This window comes from Passer montanus, unplaced genomic scaffold (assembly GCF_014805655.1).
Source record: "Passer montanus isolate IOZ18808 unplaced genomic scaffold, ASM1480565v1 scaffold9, whole genome shotgun sequence".
NCBI classification, from domain to species: domain Eukaryota; kingdom Metazoa; phylum Chordata; class Aves; order Passeriformes; family Passeridae; genus Passer; species Passer montanus.
The window spans coordinates 2,826,440-2,845,257 of record NW_024374367.1 but is presented as its reverse complement, the minus strand read 5'-3'; the positions used below and the strand labels follow the sequence as shown (position 1 = coordinate 2,845,257).

The 18,818-nt window shown below is 43.6% G+C and overlaps 1 protein-coding gene across 3 annotated transcripts; it reads left to right on the top strand.

Moving 5' to 3' along the window:
* The first annotated feature begins 191 nt into the window (after positions 1-191).
* On the top strand, positions 192-18,755 carry WDR82 (WD repeat domain 82). 3 transcript variants are annotated; one of them, XR_005630405.1, is made up of 10 exons: positions 269-429; positions 5,240-5,337; positions 8,188-8,254; positions 8,446-8,545; positions 11,219-11,335; positions 12,089-12,244; positions 12,369-12,438; positions 14,216-14,358; positions 14,534-15,370; positions 18,450-18,755. XR_005630405.1 is itself a non-coding variant. In XM_039734087.1 (9 exons), the coding sequence occupies exons 1-9, from the start codon at positions 269-271 to the stop codon at positions 14,561-14,563; spliced, it is 942 nt and encodes a 313-aa protein (XP_039590021.1). In that variant the 5' UTR covers positions 192-268; the 3' UTR covers positions 14,564-17,996. The 3 variants fall into 3 exon arrangements, 2 of the variants coding, with proteins under 2 accessions (XP_039590021.1, XP_039590022.1); XM_039734087.1 differs by lacking the exon at positions 18,450-18,755 and having other exon boundaries at positions 192-429; positions 14,534-17,996; XM_039734088.1 differs by lacking the exons at positions 269-429; positions 5,240-5,337; positions 18,450-18,755 and adding an exon at positions 6,699-6,887 and having other exon boundaries at positions 14,534-17,996.
* Positions 18,756-18,818: the final 63 nt, after the last annotated feature.

Sequence of the window (18,818 nt, the reverse complement as noted above, 5' to 3'; positions counted from 1 at the left end):
CAGACAGTCAGTGCCCAGGACAGACAGTCAGTGCCCAGGACAGACAGTCAGTGCCCAGGACAGACAGTCAGTGCCCAGGACAGACAGTCAGTGCCCAGCACAGACAGTCAGGACAGACAGTCAGCGCCCAGGACAGACAGTCAGTGCCCAGGACAGACAGTCAGTGCCCAGGACAGACAGTCAGNCCCGCCGCGCCCGCCGCCGCCCGCAGCCCCGCCCGCCTGCCCTCAGCGCCGCCGCCCGCGCTCGGTGCGGCCCGGCGGGCGGGATGAAGCTGACGGACAACGTGCTGCGGAGCTTCCGCGTGGCTAAGGTCTTCCGCGAGAACTCGGACAAGATCAACTGCTTCGACTTCAGCCCCAACGGCGAGACCGTCATTTCCAGCAGCGACGATGACTCCATCGTTCTCTACGACTGCCAGGAGGGCAAGTGAGTGGCGGCGCTGGGGCTGCGGCCTGCGGGGTCTGGGGCACGGGGCTGCGAGGGGCCCTGAGGGGCGACTGCCCGCGCTGGCCTGCGGGGACAAGCTGTGCCCGCAGATCTTCAGCTTGAGCTCCTCTCCAGGTGTTTCCCAGCGTAGGTTTCTGAGTGGAATCCCAGCGGCGTGGGTTTGCCTGCTCTGTTATCTTGGTGGGCTGGAGACAGGGGTGATAATTTCCTAAGTGTAAGCGAAAGTTCGCTTCCGTGAGAGCCAAACAGTTGCGGAGCCTGGAGGGTTCAGTCTGGCCGCATTTCCAGGTCTCGGGATTGCTGCAGGTGTGGAGCTGACTCCTCGGCTTCTCCGGGCCCAAGTCTCGCTGATCAGTTGAGAAGCGGTTGTTGCGATCAGTGTGCAGATGTGCCCTTCTAGTGCCTCATTTGAGTCTCTTTGCCAAATGCTTTAAGCCAAAAGGTGCAGATGCTGTGGCGTGTGTCACTACAACCCAATAACCTGATGGAGTTTTCCATAAAACCCGGTTCCTAAGGGGTGTCCTGGATCGCTGCAGGCAAACGTGGTCCTCTGTGTTTTGAATAATTTTCTCTATTTGTGTCTCTGTAAAGCACAGTGTGATTTGCCTGTGTCTTCAAACCCTGTCTGTATAGATGTAATCGATCAGGGTATTGATTGATTTCTCATACCTAAGGGTGATGAGTTGAGGGTGTGTTTCTGTTTCTCATTTAACTGTCCAGTTTTATCTTTCTTCTGCCATTGATCATGTGGTGCTCATCTTGATTTTTGGATAAACTCTCAGAAATTTGCAGAGCACTTGAGATCTGGTGCTCCTGTTCAGAAGATGGAAACCTACACCAAGGGCGTTTGTAGTCTGTGAGAGTTGGAACAGTTTGAGCCAAATGGTGTCATTATGCCATTAAAATCTTTCTCTGTACTTTCTCTTTCTCACACTCTGTACAAATGTGCATTTGTCTGCTTTAAATTCCTTCAGGTTTTAAGTTTCACATGTGCTTACTGGTGTAGAGATGTAGTTCTGAGGTTGTTGGGCTTTTTGTAAAGTCAGGACTGGGAAGCATCACATCCACACAGAAGGTGAAAGGAAAACAAGTGTGTGTTTTACAGGACAGGGAATAGAAAGGTCAGGGTAATGTGGGAATGAAAAAGAAATGGCTTGGGAGTGTCAAGACAGAGATATGTCAGTGTTGTGTATATTTTCTAGTAAACTAGGTATTCCTAACCCTCCTGCTTTTCCAAGCAGGCCAAGACATCATATTTGCTGGGAGGAAAGATTGCCTCCTGCATATTCTCTTTATTTGGTGGCACACCTATTCTGTGTTATTTTAGACTTCTGTGTAATTTGATTGCTTTACACATTAAAGCTGTTGGTGTTCCCCATCTGCTAGAATGAACTCTGACATGAAAATATTTAATTCTGATTTATGTAAGAGCAGGTAACTCTATACCTATGGATTGTGCCATGGATCGTATCCCAGATGTTAATTATATACAGTAGTAGCAGGGCTGAGTGATGTTAATGCACATGGTATTGATTGCCTTTCCCCTTTCAAACTTGTAAGGAATAGTTTGATGGGTTGGGAGGCATTTGGCCCTTCCATTCCTGTCTCCATCTAATCCTGATGTGCTTTATAGTCAGAGGGTTTGCTTTAATTAAGTTAAATGTAGATCAGTGGGCCTCTACTGCAGTGCTGCATGGCAGTGAGAGTAGTTTCAGGGTAACTTCTGTGTCAGCATGCAGTTCTCTGGTGGTTATCAAATTTTAAAATTATTTGAAAGCTTCTCATGCACTATCAACTGGCTTAAGTGTAGCTGTCATTATTAAGGGTAGCTAAGGATGCAGAACACACTTGTTCTCTAACCTGGAAAGTTTTATTTTGAATTACTTTGTCACTTGAAATTCGTGTGAAGATGATATTTCAGATCCCTGAGTGATCATTCTTATGGGAGTTTCAGCCTTGTAATTGGTGTATTTTTCCTTATGAATCACAATTTCAAGAGCCTGGAACTCTCATCTGCATGGGTATAATGGCCAGGAGGAAATGAAATGTCCTGCTTACTGGGGTTCAGTGTAGGATATCCTACTTCATCAAATGGCCTGAAAATTAATGCCTTTCCCTGTGTAAAAGTGGGAAAATCTGGTGTGTGTTCTCTGTTAATGAGCAGTTCTGCTGGTAGAATTGAAGTGCAGCTGTTTGGTTGTACTTTAGGAGCATCCTCACCTAGTTTGCTTTGTTTTGCCACACTGAGATGAGTTGTTCAGCTCTGTGAGAGTGTGCCCAGCCCCATGGTGGTGAACTTCAGCTTCGGGCAGTGTCAGGACAGTTGAAACAGGGCTGTGTAGCCCAGGGCTGACAGGACAAGATTATCTCCTTATCATGTATTGTTCTGGGCTTGGGCAACTGACATGGGCATCCAGTAATTCTGCTCCTGAGATTCCATTTCTATTTCAAAGTGTGCAAACAACTAAATTGTTACTAAATTTTTAACCCATCCTGCCTCACAAATCCCTGCCCGCTGGGCTGCCTCAGAAGCACGGCTGAGAGGCTCCCTGGAGTCTGTGTGGGCTTGAGGAGGGATTGTGAGAGCTTGCAGGACAGTTGTGTGTTGGATGTACAGCAATCCCTGGGGCTGGGAACAGCCTGGCTGCACACTGGAGACCCTGCTACGATAGAATGGTGCTCCAGTAAAGGTTTAGCTTGTGTTTAATGTATATAAATTGTGAGTTTTTGAAACAAATAAAGTGACAGATCTGGGCTGCTGCTTGACTGGTGTTTGCTGGGCACACCCACCATCCTGGTTGTGGTGATGTTTTACCCACAGCAGCAGTGATTCAAACCAAGGCATGAATGATATTACAACCCTTGCCTGTGTTTTGTTTCATCTTTGTAGCAGATTTGCCTGAGATCTTGTATTTTTCTTTGTCAGTATTGATTTTTTTGTAGGTGGGCTGCATGGATTGACCTTGACCTTGGAATTGTTTTATTGATTGTGATTTGTTGTTTAAAAGTCCTTAGTTTTCTTGTTTGTGTTTAAAGTAGTTGACTGGCAACAGGTCTTGTGTGCAGTGACACACTTCTGTCTGTATCAGTTTACATGAAAACCTCACCTTTTCTAGAACACAGAATTCTTATTTCTTCTTTTTAGTAAATGTGCTTTTGTCAGTGTGTTGATCTTTATTGTCTCTCTCTATGTTAATTTATTCTAAATAGATCTTCTGAGATTTAAACTTGTAATAGAAAAGGAAAAGCCAAACTAGGCATGGGAGAATCTAATACATATAATATATTTTGAGATTAGGTTTTTTTTTGTCCTTGATTTGTTGTTGGGTTTTATTCCCACCAGATTGGTCAACAGCATGGGTGAGGTAACTTCAGCAAGCAGTTTGGGGAAGTATATCATGCATAATGTTAAGAGTGTGTCAAAATTTGAATTTGGTGTGTTTTTTCCATGTGTGGCATGTTTGGATCTGAAGAACAATTTCAAACACTGCTGGATTTACTGGGGAAGAATCAGTTGAGATTTAGTCTGCGGTACAGGTGGTGTGTGGCTTTCACTGCACTTGCTGTGTTGGCTTTCACTTCATGGGAACTTGTCCCCAGCAAGTTTGTTTGAAGTCAAAGCCTATGGCTTCTGCTGTTTGAGAATTGATATTCAAGAATGAATGCCTGGTTTTGTTCTGATGTGAAAAGTCTCCAGCTTGTGCTCTTGTTGGGGTGTGTCAGGTTGAGGCTAATGAAGAAAGGAAAAAGTCCAGTGTGATAGGAGTACCTTGACTGAGGTGTAGCCTGACAAATTTTGTCTTGGCAGCAGTATTGGTTTCGAGTGCTCCTGCTGTTTGTTTCCGTTCCCATGCTGTTTGCTTTTGGTTGTGTGGGTAAAATATTTTGTGGGCCTGTGTAATAACCAGACTTATGAGTCTCTGGAATAAAAATAACTCCCAGAAGAGATGGCATTTCTGGTGTTGATCAGTACCCTCACTGCTCCATTGCCCAGCTCTGAACCTTTCGTGCTCCCTCAGTTGGAGATGAAAGGGGAAGGAGGCTGGTGGAGACCTTGCACTGCTCAAGCAGGCACCACTGCTGTGAGATACCCTTATTCATTAGCCAGCTGCTTCCAAGCTTGCTCTGCAGTTTGAATTTCTAGTACTGCTGTGCCTTACCTGCTTACCAGACCCCCAGAATTCCAGTTGTGTCGGTTGCGTTTGCTCGCACTAGTACTTTCCATTCTGTTGCAGAATGTTAAATTTAAGTTTCTTTCCCTAAGATTGGATATAAGTACAATTCTGCAGTAGTTTGGAAAAGTCCCTATGTTACCATGTCTGTTATAGATGACTGGGTGTTTGGGTTAATCCCCGTGAATGAGACACCCTGTTCTAGGTTTTGAAGTAACAGAGAACAAAGACAAATTATAGTCAATCTAAAATAAGCAGCAGATGAATGGGGAGATTTGAATGGGCAAGGGCACAGTAAGGCAGTGATGCTTGCTGTGCTCATTATAGAAGCTTCTCCTTTTCTTTTTGCAGTAGACGTCATAGGAAAGGGAATTTTTGGAGGAGACACATGCATTTAGCAGGTGTTACCTCCTCAAGCCTAGGGATAGTTCTGGAGAAACAACAAGATCCTTGTTTGAAGATAAAATACAAAAGCTCTTCTTTCTTTGTATAAAGACATCTGACTTCTTGAAACAATTGTGTAATGCCTCAGTGGGAACAGGCCTTGTTGATGTGAGTTTTGTTTTGAGATTTTTTTGTTGCAGAGAGTGCAATTATTTCTGCTTTCTTCCTGACAGACCAAAGAGGACCCTGTACAGTAAGAAGTATGGAGTGGACCTCATCAGATACACACATGCTGCCAATACTGTTGTGTACAGCTCCAACAAAATAGATGGTAAGTGATCCACTGGAGTGGAGCATATTAATCTCCTTACACTGCATGTCTGGATAATTAGAGCTGAAGATTTGGGGAAAAGTTATAACAGCTCTTCAGTGATGAGAACTCTTGTCAGAGGCAGAGGAAGGAATTAATGTCCAACACTCATGCACAGCTTGATGCTAAAAAAAAGCTTGATCCATTGAGCTTCCTTACATGTTTGTTTGCTGCTGCAGTAACTGAGGGGTTAAACACTGTTGGGGAGATAGAACTGGGGTTCCTCATTGTGCTCTTCAGTTGGTGTTGGTGTCAGTGCTGTCATGGGCCTCTCACCTTCATTTCTTGTGTGAGTGAGGTGGAAGGAGCAGCCGGGCCGAGTGCCACAGCTCTGTGTGGTGCACACAGCTCAGCTGCAGGGGAGGGGAGGGCAGCAGCTTCAGGCAGCTCAGCTCAACTCCAGCCAAGCCTGGAGGAGTTCACCAAGCTCAGTTTGGTTTTGTTTGTTCCAGTCAATGTCTGAGAATTTTGCAATGACCACGTCTCTTAGTGCAGCACTTAACAAATGGCTTTTAGCATTGGACTTGTAAACTCATCATTTCTGTAGCAGAGGTTTTGGTTTGGTTTTTCCTTTGCACAGAGGAAACTTAACAGCAGAGATGCTGGTGCTTTGTGATGTGTGCTGAGCTACTAAAGGAATTGCAAAAGCTGTGAATTTGGAGAAGATGGAAGTTAAGAGTTAGGAAGTTGGGTTAAAGTAGAGCAAGCTGGGCCTGAAACTAGAGGAACAAGGAAGTCTCCACCAGAATTGGATTTAAGGGTGTGAAAGGTTTAAGTGTCACAAGAAGCACATGCCTTTTTAGTCTGTTTCAGAACCTACTTATTTTTTAAATTATATTATTACTATATGTCACATTTTTTATTTGGCTGTTATTTAATTTACAATAAGTAATAATTAGCAATCTAATGAAGCATTTTAATGCCATTTTGAATACTGAGTTTTTGCATATAAGCACTGGTAAGCCGTAAGACTTAAATCTTCCTGCTGCAGGGTAGCATTATGGTGAACACTTAATTAGAAATAAAAAAAGAGACAATGTGAGAATGTTTATTGCTGTTACAAATTGTAACCTTAACAAAACCAGCAGTGTGTTCTGTAGGAGTTCTGGTACTCTGTAGTCCCTAATGCATGTGGTCATGGGCAAGGTGCATTGTATTAACCTGTTCTGCAGGTATTGGGAGGGAAAATTACCTCAGGAACATTCTGTAGGAATGCTGGTGCTTGTTTGCAAGCTTTTTTTCTGTTGAATGCTTTGTTGCTACCAATCTACTTGAGAAGATTTCCTCAAGACCTCTGGACTTAATTCCTGTTGCCTGATTCCAGGCTGAGGTAGTAGTTTGTACAGTTTGAGGGTCTATGATACCACCCGGTACAGGAGATAACTGTACAGGCCACTGCCTTGCCTGGGACAGAGCACTGCCAGCAGGAGGAGCACAGAGGAGCACAACTGCCCAGGCCTTCCTCTTTGGCAAAGGAGGATGGAATTCTGCATGGATACTTCAGAGAGCAGGTAATGACACTTCTTGCAGGAAACTAGAGATGAGCCCTAATAGCAAGTTTGAAGCATGTTGGTTCTATCCAGTGTGGGATGTGACACTGGTGTTAGGGATTTATATTTTGGATAATCACCTCAGGTCACTTAGAGCTTTTCAGAACTGTCACCTGTACCACATTTCCACCTCCTTCAGTCAGCTTCAGTTTGCTTCTCAAATACTGGGGGGTGGTTTAGACCTCTGATTTCAGCTTGGTGAGCAACCTCAGGCAAAAGTGAGAACTTGATAATTTTTTCACAGATAGAAACTTTTGCTGAATGAGCCTTTCAAAACATTCTGAACACAGTAGCCCCTCTGACTGTCAAAATGCCCAGTTCATGTTGCATCCTCTTGGCACATGTTCTTCTGAGTCAAAAGTAAAAATGTCCTTGACCCTCAGCAGGACTGGTTGTTCCAGCAGTACAGAGTCTGCACATAAAGATTAAAAAGTGGCTTCTGTCTTTTAATAATTGTTTCCTCTTAGAAGGATTTTTTTTTTACTTTTGGGGAGGAACTCTCAACAGCATCTTCCAGACTTGTGGGCTACTCTTGGTATGTTCACCTATACTCAGGATAAAATTGACACTTGAGAAATGTTGTGCTCTTATCTACTCAATTTATCTTTAAGGTTGCCTGAAGTGCACTAAGCTTTAGATTACTCTCTCCTCTTCTTGGAGCTTAGTGCAGGGAAAGTGTGAAGCTGTTGGTTGTCAGATTAAACAAAAAGAAGAGAGATTTGCTATTTTTTAGTGATCTTGTCCTGGCTTCGAAGTTACAGTTTTATCTTTAGCTGAGTGCCAGAATTTGTACATTTCGTTTGTGTACTGCTTAGTTGGAGATTTGTTTGCTGAATGTGTATGTAGGAAAGAGAGCAATATTCATGCTGCAAAGCAATACAAAGTGGTAGCATCAACTCTGTAAATCTAATACTCTCCATTTTGTGAGAGCAATGGAATAAAACCTGCAACTACTTAAATTTTAGCACCTTTGAAATTACCTTGCATAAATCACATGACAGTTGTTTTTAAAATGTAGCATGACTTCAGACTGTGGGAAGTGTCTTTTCCTGTTGCCTAATTTTCAGTTCTGCTTAAGAACTGAGTTAGTTTGTTTGTTTTTAACTTGATTCTCTTTCATAGGCTTACTTGAAATTAAATTACCAGACTTAAGCACTGTGGTGAGATTACTCTTGCTCTTGGGAGCAAGTTACTATGTGATCTCTTTCAGATAACCTTGGGCTGGTGGTACAATAAAGCTTCTGGTTTGTTTGTGTTTCAGACACAATCCGATACCTCTCCCTGCATGACAACAAATACATTCGCTATTTCCCAGGGCACACAAAAAGGTGAGCTGTGGCTTGGGGACAGGGCAGGAGAAACTGAAATAAGAATGGTAATGGGCTTGAGTTCCATTGCACTTGGTTCATGCTGCTTTTTGCTTAGTTCAGTTATGGGTTTTTACACAACTGTTGGGGTGGGTGTTGCTGCAGTCACTTCTTTGGTTTGTCTCTGATGCATGTGGGTTTCTGTATTGCAGAGTTGTTGCTCTTTCAATGTCTCCAGTGGATGATACCTTTATTTCTGGATCTCTGGATAAAACTATTCGTCTTTGGGATCTCCGCTCTCCAAATTGCCAGGTAGGTTATAAAATTCATATGCACTGTGTGTTGAATTTTCAGTTGGAAGAATAAAAAATGGATGTGTGTTTGTAACAAACTAAAAATACTGCCAGAAGTGTGTGCTGCTGATTTAGTGTTGATACGTTCCTGAAGGAGCCTGGGTCAGGCATCTCTGTGCAGAGTGTGTGTGTGTGTGTGTTTCACATTGTGTAACAGCACTTGCTCTCACCTGTGTCTCTGCTGGAGAGGCACTGGGGAGGGCAAGAATAACACCCACAGCTGATGAAACAAGAGAAGGGCTGGGTGTCATCAGCTTGTTCATCAGGCTGCTACCTTATGCAGAGGATGTTCTCTCAGAGCTGGCATCCCTCCTGTGTTGAGAACTCATGTTATCTCAGTGTTTCAGTGTGTGTCTAAAATTGGTGCCTTGATGCAATTAAATTTGATGAAGAAACTGTTGATCTGAAGTAACACAGCAGCCATATGGTCTGCCACCTCCTTGCATCACCTCTGTTGTTGATCAGAACTGTTTGTGAGCAGGTTTGACTCCATAGCAAGACAGCAAAACTGTTTTTGTTTACATATTTTTCTGGAATACTTTACTCTTCTTAGTGGAAGCAGGCTTGTAAGAGCTTAGAAAAACACAAGAACTGACACCAGTGGCAGGAATGAAAGACTGGAAGCAGAATCTCTACCTTTAGTGGTGCTGAGTTGTTTTGTCCTGGTATCTGGGTACACAGTGTTGTGCTCTCATATTTCCCCATCTCTCTGGCACTGTTTTGCTTATGAGAGAGGGCTTCTTGCTTGTTCCAGATGATGGAACTCTAAATGAAAGAGAAAGAAAAAAGTTAACATTCCTTATAAAATGTTTTTATTGTTCTTCAAACCAGGCCTTTTCTTAATTCTCTTTTAATTCTGGTTTTTTTGGGAGTATGCCTTTAACTCCAGCATCAAGGTTTCCCTTGGGATGAATCTCCATCTCCAAGTTACTGCAGATGAGACAGGGTTGTAAGTGCAGTAGCAATTCTGTGACTCATGTCAATACCTGAACTTGTAAGAATGGAAAAACTGGGATGTGTAACTGGAAGCTGCATCCAGCCAAGTTTGGGAAACAGGTTGAAGAAGTGTTACTTGTAGTTTTCAGTTGGTCCGTGAGATGGCAGCCATACTGCCTGGGAATATTCCTGGGAAACCAGAGCTGGCCCACTCACCAGGGCCCTGAGCATTGGCTGAGCTCTGTGCCTCACCTTCAGAGACCACAGGGAAAACTGACTTACAAGGGAAAGAAAAGAAGTAGTGCAATCTCTAGATTTACCTAAAGAGGAATGCAGAAAGAAATAAAAATGCAGAAACTTGTTAAATGTGTTATGGATTTAATCAAAGATGTGTTCTTGTTTGTGTGCATGCAGTCCATAAAAATGTTTGACTAACATGCACAGACTGGTAGTCAGCACACAGAAGATGACATATTTTGTTGGCTTTTAACAAACTTTCTCAAGTGTTTTTTACTATGTGACTTAAGGAAGAGGTAACATTAAAAATAAGCACTGGTAGTAACCTGTCAATTTTAATATGTGTGAAAAAATGCCATTCACTTTTCTTAAAATTTTAGAAGTCTAATAGTAATGAAAATAGTAATAAAAATTAGGACAATAAGAAACAATAAAAAGCAAAGAATTACTGAAGTCCGGGGTGCCTGGCACTCTGCCTCAAAGCACACCTTGCTAGCAAAGGATTACCCCTTAGAAGCAATAGCCTATTGCATATTCATAGATCTCATACATGATTCATACATTCCTTTCAAACTAGGGTGTTTCTGCTTAATTTTGGCTTTCCTCCCCCCTGCCCCCCATCTTGTAAATCAGTCTTCTTGGTTCCTCAAAGTCTGAGCTTTCTCGATAAGGAGGCAATAATTCTTCTCTTGGGATCCTGGTGTCTGTTGCTGTTATCTCTATCCAGATAGGATAATGTGAATAATTTCTTGATTATCTTCTCCATTCCTTGAGCTAGTTACAAAAAGTATCTTACATCACATAGTTTCTATTTTAATATTATGCTATAGCTATATTTACCACGCTACTTAAAAGAGATTATTACAGCACTACTTAAAAGAGCATAACTTAACACACAATAATTTAGCACTACTTAATACAGCATAACTTTCCATCATAATTCATATAGTATTCATTTTAATATTTGCAAAGAGCAGTATTATAATACATATCTATAACATATGTAAGGTCTCTTGGCTTCCAGCAGGTATGAAGTTTTGTTAAACAGGCATGTAAAGCTCAGCAGTGATACTCCCTTGCTTTCCAAATACTTTTGTTTCCCCTCTTTTGTAGCCATAAGTGGTAGAGCATTGCTGTTGATCCAGCAGCAGTGTTTTGTGGTGCTGCCTGGTATGGTTATTAACACAGCCACATGAGCCTCCCTTCTCTGGGGACTTTGGGAGTGCATGACACCTCAAATGAGTTTTTGATTTGTTTTGGTGTAAACTTCGTCACTGAAGCAAATTATATGATGACCTAAAGTTGAGAAAGCCGAGTTCTGAACCTTTCTAAAACCTCAGTATTTACAATTGAAATTAATTTGTTCCACCCCTAGTGTGCTGTCCTGCCCACTCAATGAGAGGTGGTAGAAATGTGAGCATCAGTCTTGCAAAATAATTCTGGCTATTTCTATTTCTAGGGTTTAATGCATCTCCAAGGGAAGCCAGTGTGTTCTTTTGACCCAGAAGGGTTGATTTTTGCTGCTGGAGTCAATTCTGAAATGGTGAAGCTTTATGATCTCCGTTCTTTTGACAAGGTGAGGTACCCTGACTTCCCTTTTTACAGCTTTTATCTTGCAAGAAGTAACTAAACTCAATGCTCAGGGGCTGGATTTTTGTACTCGAGCTTACTGTCCAGGTGCCTCCTTGGCATGCAGAGAGTGCTCAGTAAACAGAGATCTCATGGACAGAGGTACAAATCCTGAGGTACACTCTTAACCCATGTTCAAGTGCTAACTCTTGAACCTGCTCCAAACTACAGTTCAGGCTCTTTGTTTTGTGGCTTTGGCCTTTCTTTCCTTGCTGCTTATTCTGGAAGAACACTGGCAAAGATTGAGCCAGGACTGTCAGAAAGGATGGAAATTCCAAAGGAAACTGTGCTGGTTTGGTCAGCTGAACTGAATAAGCACTGAGCATAGTTAGGTCCATGGTTCTCAAAACTCACATGATGATTGCACTGGCTCAAATTCCTTCTCAAACTTCATTTAGCAGCCTTGTTCAAAAACCTGTTCCTACCTTAATTTAATTTGTGCTGTTGATTGTGGTAGAGTATGAAACTGTTGGATTGAAACAGCCTATTGCACTCTTCTTTTGTTTTGGAAACTAGATTCATATATTGAAACTTACACATGCAGAGACATGTTTGCCTTGACTCTGTATTTTGGTATCTTAGGGCTAAGGATTTTCTTTTAAAAAATCTAAGCTTCCCTGTGCCAAGGTGAAAAGCAGATTATTGTTAACAGCAATATGAACAAACAGTCTTGCTCATGTTCCCCATTTTCTGTCTGCAGGGGCCATTTGCTACGTTCAAGATGCAATATGACCGAACGTGTGAGTGGACAGGCCTGAAGTTCAGCAACGATGGGAAACTCATCCTCATCTCCACCAACGGCGGCTTCATTCGGCTCATCGACGCCTTCAAAGGAGCTGTCCTGCACACGTTTGGGGTGAGCCTGCTGCCTCTGCTACTTGCTGGAAAACCTGGTGTTAGTTTGGGGAGCAGGTGCCCTTTGGTTGTGAGACTGCTGTGGACACACTCTCTACTACATATTCTCCTGTTTTGTGCCATAGGGTTATAACAATAGTAAGGCTGTCACGCTGGAGGCATCATTCACACCAGACTCTCAGTTCATCATGATAGGTAAGATAATTCTTGGCAAGAATTTCAGTGCTCTGAAATTAGCCGTGGTATGTAGGGCTAAAGCTGTGTCTGTTGGGAAACAGAATGTATTTAAATAATACAATGCAGCTGTAAGCTTTTTTTGCACTGGCAGTGTTCTGTTTTGCTAGATTGCTCAGTGTTCTCTAGACTGAAACATAAAAAAGCCTGCAAGAAGTCTTTTCTTCTTTCCCTATATATAAATGCTGTTTCAAAACAGCTAAGAAAGCAGGAAACAGCTAAGAAAGCAGGAAACTGTTGTAGTGTGGGAAAACTGGTCACACAGTTTGTTAGTGGTCCTCTCATGTGCTGCCTCACAGCATTTTGTGGCTGTGTTGTGGCCATCCCCTGTTTCCTGATGACCAAAGCACATGTTTGTGCTTGGGTGACTGCTCTTGCAGCTTGGTGCATTTGTACACCCCCAGGGCTGTTCTCACTGGTGACATTCTGGGGCAGCTGCAGTTTGTTCATGTGGCTCTTGTAAATCCCCATGTCTGTGGAGCAAGCTCTTAGCCCTTGATAGAAGCTGTAGGCATTAGTGTGGTGGCTCCCAGTGTATGGTTCCCCTGGCCCTCTGCAAGATGGACTCCTCAGGGAAGCAGGTGGAGAAAATCAGCCTGAAACTCCTGTACAGCCTGGTGCTGCACCTTGAGCACCCCACAATGAGCACTTCAGTCACCTGCTGCCCAACAGGAGCTTTGGACTCAAGTCAGATGAGTCTGTGTAGTGCTGCCCCTTCCTGGAACTTTATATTTTCTTGTTTATATTTCCGTGGCTGATATATGAAATATGTTTAACCTTGTGGTAATTTGGTATCCAGATCCTCATTTTTCTTGTATGAGTGATGGTCTTGGCAAAACTTATTTTCTTTTGTTCTGGCTGAGAACTTCCTGATTGCAGAGAAGAGGGGTGGGGTTTTTGTTTAGTTTGTCCCTGGAGAGCACTTTATTGCACATATTTACCTTCCTGTTGTGCTCTTCCAAATTAAAACAGTAGTGGAAGTTCCAATCTACTTATTCCTGTTCAGCTTTTGCATATGGTTAAGTTGCATCCTGTGCTTATTAATTTTTTTTCCTGAAAGGCTACAGACATAAATACAGAAGCAGAAGAAAATGCTTTGTGTTTTTATTAGGAGTCCTATTTAAAATTAGTCTAAAGCAGAACTGAATTATAAAAATATAAACTTCTCAGCCTCAGAGTTTGAAAAATGTAATTTTAAAGTGAAAAACTTGTTCCATTATAGTAATATGGCAAGTCCATATTTCCAGGGGACCTTTTGATATTTGGCTTAGTGCATTGAAATCTGATTCCCTTCTGTGGTAAAGGCTTTGGTTTGATTCTGTGCCCACTGAGTGAGGCATTTACCTGTGTCTGAACTGAGAACTTGTGTGAACAATGACTCTTTCCCCAGCACTTGGCCTCTGCACATTGGTGCAGGTTGGCCAGGGTCTCTCCTCCACAGCTGGAGGTGTCAGATCTCCTTTCTTACTGGGTGACAGTAGTTAACATCTGTGCCTCAATAGTGTTGCCCTGTTGTGTAGTTGAGTCTCTGCAGTGCAAAGATACAAACCTGCTGTTTGGTTATAGGTGTTTCAACTCTGTGATGTTTTGTACATGCCCTTGTGACACTTGGAGAATACTAAAGGTTGTGTTATGAAGTTGAGACCTGCCTGTTCCTAGAGCTCTGACAGAAAAAGATGGTCTTCCACTGACATCTCCAGTGCATCTTCCATATCTTGTTTTCCACTCCAACCTTCAGGTTCAGAGGATGGGAAGATCCATGTTTGGAATGGAGAAAGTGGGATGAAGGTGGCTGTCCTAGATGGAAAACACACAGGTCCTATAACCTGTCTGCAGTTCAATCCAAAATTCATGACTTTCGCTAGTGCATGTTCCAATATGGTAAGGAAATGGGCTTTAAGTTCCTCTGAGCTCCATGAGGTGCTGACCCTTCCAGAGATTAATCTGACAAGTCTCAGTGCTTCTCATGTGTGCGTGCAGGAGGTGGCAGCTCCTGCAGGGTGCTGTAGGAGGGATTTGTGTTCTGCTATGAAAAGATGTTTTCTTTCCTCTCCAGGCCTTCTGGTTGCCAACTATCGACGACTAATTCCTACACTGCAGCTGCTGTTGGATGGCCCCATCCTGCTAACAGCAGCACAAGCAAGTTTGCAAGCATAGTTTTGGAATTGCCTACATCTCCTAGACTGTGTTCCTGTTCCTGCGTATTTTCCATGTCTTACCTTTATCTACAGCATTCCGTGGTGAGGACTGCTCCTCTTGGCCTCCTGGCACGCTCAAGAAGCAGTATGCTACAAGCTCTTACCTGCCAGTCCATGCCCAGCAGGCTTTAGCCTAAGATGGAACTGACACAGTGTTATTTCTTAGAGCTGTGAAGTCTGTTTTATCTACAAAATGTTTGTGGCATTTTTTAAAGCTGTAATTATGTGTTTTCCTGCTGTAAATGCACAAGGCTGTTGATGTTCCAATGTGGAGCGTGCAGTTGCTTTCCATAAGTGCATGTTTTTAACGTCTGGGATCTCTGGTTTCACTGCAGTCCACAGATGCAAATACTTCTGTGCCAAATGTGAACACTGACAGTTTTCAACGGCAGATGCTGGATTCTCTTGCAGTGGAACATGCACCAGAAGTGTGGCTAGCTGTGAATGTACCTCATACATCTTGTCATCCTTTTTTTTGGCAATCTAGTGTGCAACTGCACAGGTTTCATCCACTGTCAGAGATTGCCCTGCTGTTGCTGTCAACATCCTGGAGGTGCAGACAGCACTGCTGAGGTCCAGCCAGTGTCCCGAGCAATAAAGGAGTCTGTCAGCAGAAGATGGAGAAACCACACTGAAACTGAAAGCACAGTCTGCCTGTGTATCTTCCTTATGTACCATCTTGGCTGATCTTACTTGTAAATATCATGGGGTGGGTGGGCAGTGGGAATGGGCCATATTTTTTTACTTTTAGATATAAAAGAATGTGATGTGGGCCAGTAATGTGAGGTGTCTAGGCTGTTTACTTGCACCGATGCAGTTTTCCACCCCCTGATCTGTAAATAAGCTCCATGAAATTCATCCCACAGCAGGCATAGACTGGTATCACTTTGTTGGTAAAACTAACATGTATAGTCCATCATACAGTTTGGCACTGGTCTGCAGGTTTTTGGTGATAGGATGCATTGCTCTTTTGAAGCTTTGTCAGATGATGTCTTCAGAAATGAATTTTAAAAATCTTAGGCATGACTGCTGACTCTGCTTTGCTGTGGCCCTGCTCCAAGGAATGCCCCTGCAAAGAGATGGGGAGGGACGTGCTCTCCTGCCTCAGGGGCTTGTAGCACTGAAAAGCTGGCTGGTTGGTCTTCAATCCCAGTTTCAGGTTTTTTTCCTGAAATGCTACTTCAATGGAATGCATTCACCAGCAAGCTGGGACAGGCCTGGCAAAAATGTAGTGTTCACTGTATTCTTGCCTTTCCAAACACACTTGGGGTTGTGCTTGGGAAGTCTGTTCTTTTCCCTTGCCCAGACAAATGTGCTTCCTTGCTCATACATACGAAAAGCTGGCAAGGTGACAAGACAGTAACAGGCATGTTCTCTCTGCTCTCCAGGGCCACTACATGCTGGCAAACCACGCTGGAGCATTTTCCTTAGGTCAGTTTCCTGATGTTCCCCTTACAGCAAAGTTCATCTCAGCTGTATACAGTTCACATTATGATTCCCTGGAAAAGTAAATGCCTTGTACAACAGCTGTTTCTGTTTTGCTTTTTCTTGCCTTTTTTTTGGTCCCCTCCCAGTCCTTGTCCATGGAAAGGTGCTGTGCTAAGAGCTGGGGACGGGCACTGAGCATTTCTGCACTGCTAGTTCTGGTCAGGTTGCAGCACTGAGCATTTCAGCACTGCTGGTTCCATTCAGGTTGCAGCACTCCTGTGGCAGTGCAGCAGCACTGCCCACACGGGGCAGGCTCACACCGTGGTGCTCGATCTGTGCTGTGGTTGTGGCTCTGCTGCTGCTGCCACACGGGGCATTTCTAACCACAGGTCTGCAGTGTGAGTTTGCCACTCTCCAGCAGGGTGATGGATGCTTTCCCTCTGCCACACGGGTGTGCTGCTGGAGATGCAGATGAGAGGTTCATGCCCCCCCTCTTCTGTGCTGTCCCACCATTGCCTATAAATAAAACTGCCCCGTGCAAAGGGAGGGGGTTTTCTCGGGCCTCAGTCACTTTAACTCAGCAGTGTTGCATTTCAGCCTGTTTGGTGCTATTTTACCTTTGTTGGTATTTGCAGTGCTTTGTAAAATACAGATATTTGGGGTTTGTAGTGTGTTTTAACAGTCAAACTTCAGCGTCCAGTTGTAAATTATCTTTGAGGTTTTTCGAGTCTTTTGCCTGAGGAAGTGAACAGATAGCCTCCGGCCATATTCCTTGTTACTTGACAGGGAAGCATTTGGAAGTCTTTTATTCTATAAAAGCTCTCTGTTAATGTGGTTTTGAGTGCTTGTCTAGAGGTTGTTGTTCAGCTCTCTTCTGCTTGCAGTGTTGTAAAACATGGTGTGTTGTGGCATGGAATGTTGAAGGAAAAGGGAACCAGAGGAGTGGTTTAGGAGGACACACACACAAGCACATCAGTGGTTTTCTCAAGTGAAGAGGGATGTTCAGGCTCATGCACTAGTTCTCCGTTCAGGGTGCCTTCCCAGGGCCCACTGCCACCCACAGAGGCAGGGACATCTCTGTTGATGTAGCCTGGAGTGCTTTCCATCTGGCTTTAAAAGAGGGGAATGTGCCAAGTGTTGTCAGGGAACATGAGGATTATGTGGTTCAGATAGTTGGACAGGAAGGGTGAATATAAAGCTTTTAGCTTTCAGCTTCTACGTGCTTCTCTAGGAGTCCCAGGGCTGCAGTTCCTGTGTTCTTTAGGGCTGCCAGCTAATTAGAAACAGATCTCATGAAAAACAGCCTTCCCAGGTCTGACAGAGGGGCCAAGCAGGAAACTGCATTCCCCCTCCAAATCTGACATGTAAATCATCCCCATGTTCTTTGGGATGAAGACAAGACCTTTCTTCAGAACAAGGGGGAGATGAGACTCAAGAGCCCACCTCTAAGTAAGCAGTGTGGTGGCTGAGCCCATCTGCCTGGGCTGTAGGAGATTCCAGGTGCAATTCTCCAAGTCAGTCTTGAAAGATTTTTATTACTTTATTGAAGCTCCCAGGTCCTGGATTTGTGCCCCAGTCCCTTTGTGCTTTGGAGTGTGCAGGAGTAATTGAGTGACAAATTTGGAACAGCAGGGTATCTTTTTCCAATGCCTCTTGGCTATTTTAGCACTTTAAGAGACTTCACCTTGGTTTTGGGTCAGGGGCAGGAACCTGGTGAGCCTTTCAGAAACTGGTCTCTGTGGTCGTGAGCTGCTGTAGGGAGTTGGACTCCTCGGTGGCATCTGCCAGTGAGTGTAAATACGTAAAGTCAAATTATGCTTTGTCACAAAATACTACCTATGTGGAGAATTCAATGTTGTGGCTGTGACCAATAAATATTTTGTAGAGAGACCACTTGAGTGCTGTAAATTCTGCGTTTGTCCAGTGTGATACAACTTGCTGGTTTCTTAGAGGGGGAATGTTAAACTCATCCATTTTTTAAAATCTCCCTTTGTTTTGGAGAGTCAGAAATTCTGTAGTGGAAATTGTGGTTCTTTGAAGTTACCCCTCCATAAATTGCCCATTTTAAGAGGGGTTTTTTTGGCCTATGAATGTATCAGGATAGGGAAGCCTTGTGACAGCTACTTATGGAGCTGTGGTGCCCTAGGTAAAGAGGTATTCACAGCAGCCTGTGGTCTGGATGGAAAAGCTGAGCTCTTAGCAAGGTGGGAAAATAACTTCCTGAATTTGAGTAACAGGAATCTTGGGTCATTACAGTGAATGCATATAAATGTGTTACAGCTGCTGAAGGGAGGACAGCAGCCAGCATCATTACCATGGGTTAATCCTCATGTGCATTGTTTTCAGGTCAAACTTAAGAGGATGGAGGGAAAGTGAAGCTGGAGAGAAATGGTTTGTATTCTACCCCTTGATTAAACTATGAGCAGATATCTGAGAAGGCTGCCCCATTCCTGGGGGGAATTTCCTCCCACTGCTGGAAATAATCTTTCAACATGAAGCCCTTGGCAGCAGCTCTGGTAAGGGGATGCTTCTGGTGACAAGCAAAGACAAATTAAAAGCAAGAATTCCCCAGTGGTTTTCTGAGGCTGTCTTCCTCCAGCCCAGATCTATGTAAAACCCCAACAGGAATAACACCACAGTAAGATGCATGGGGAAAAAAAAACAACAACAAAGTACTTTTATTTGGACTTTAATCCTTGTGGAATTTAAATGCGC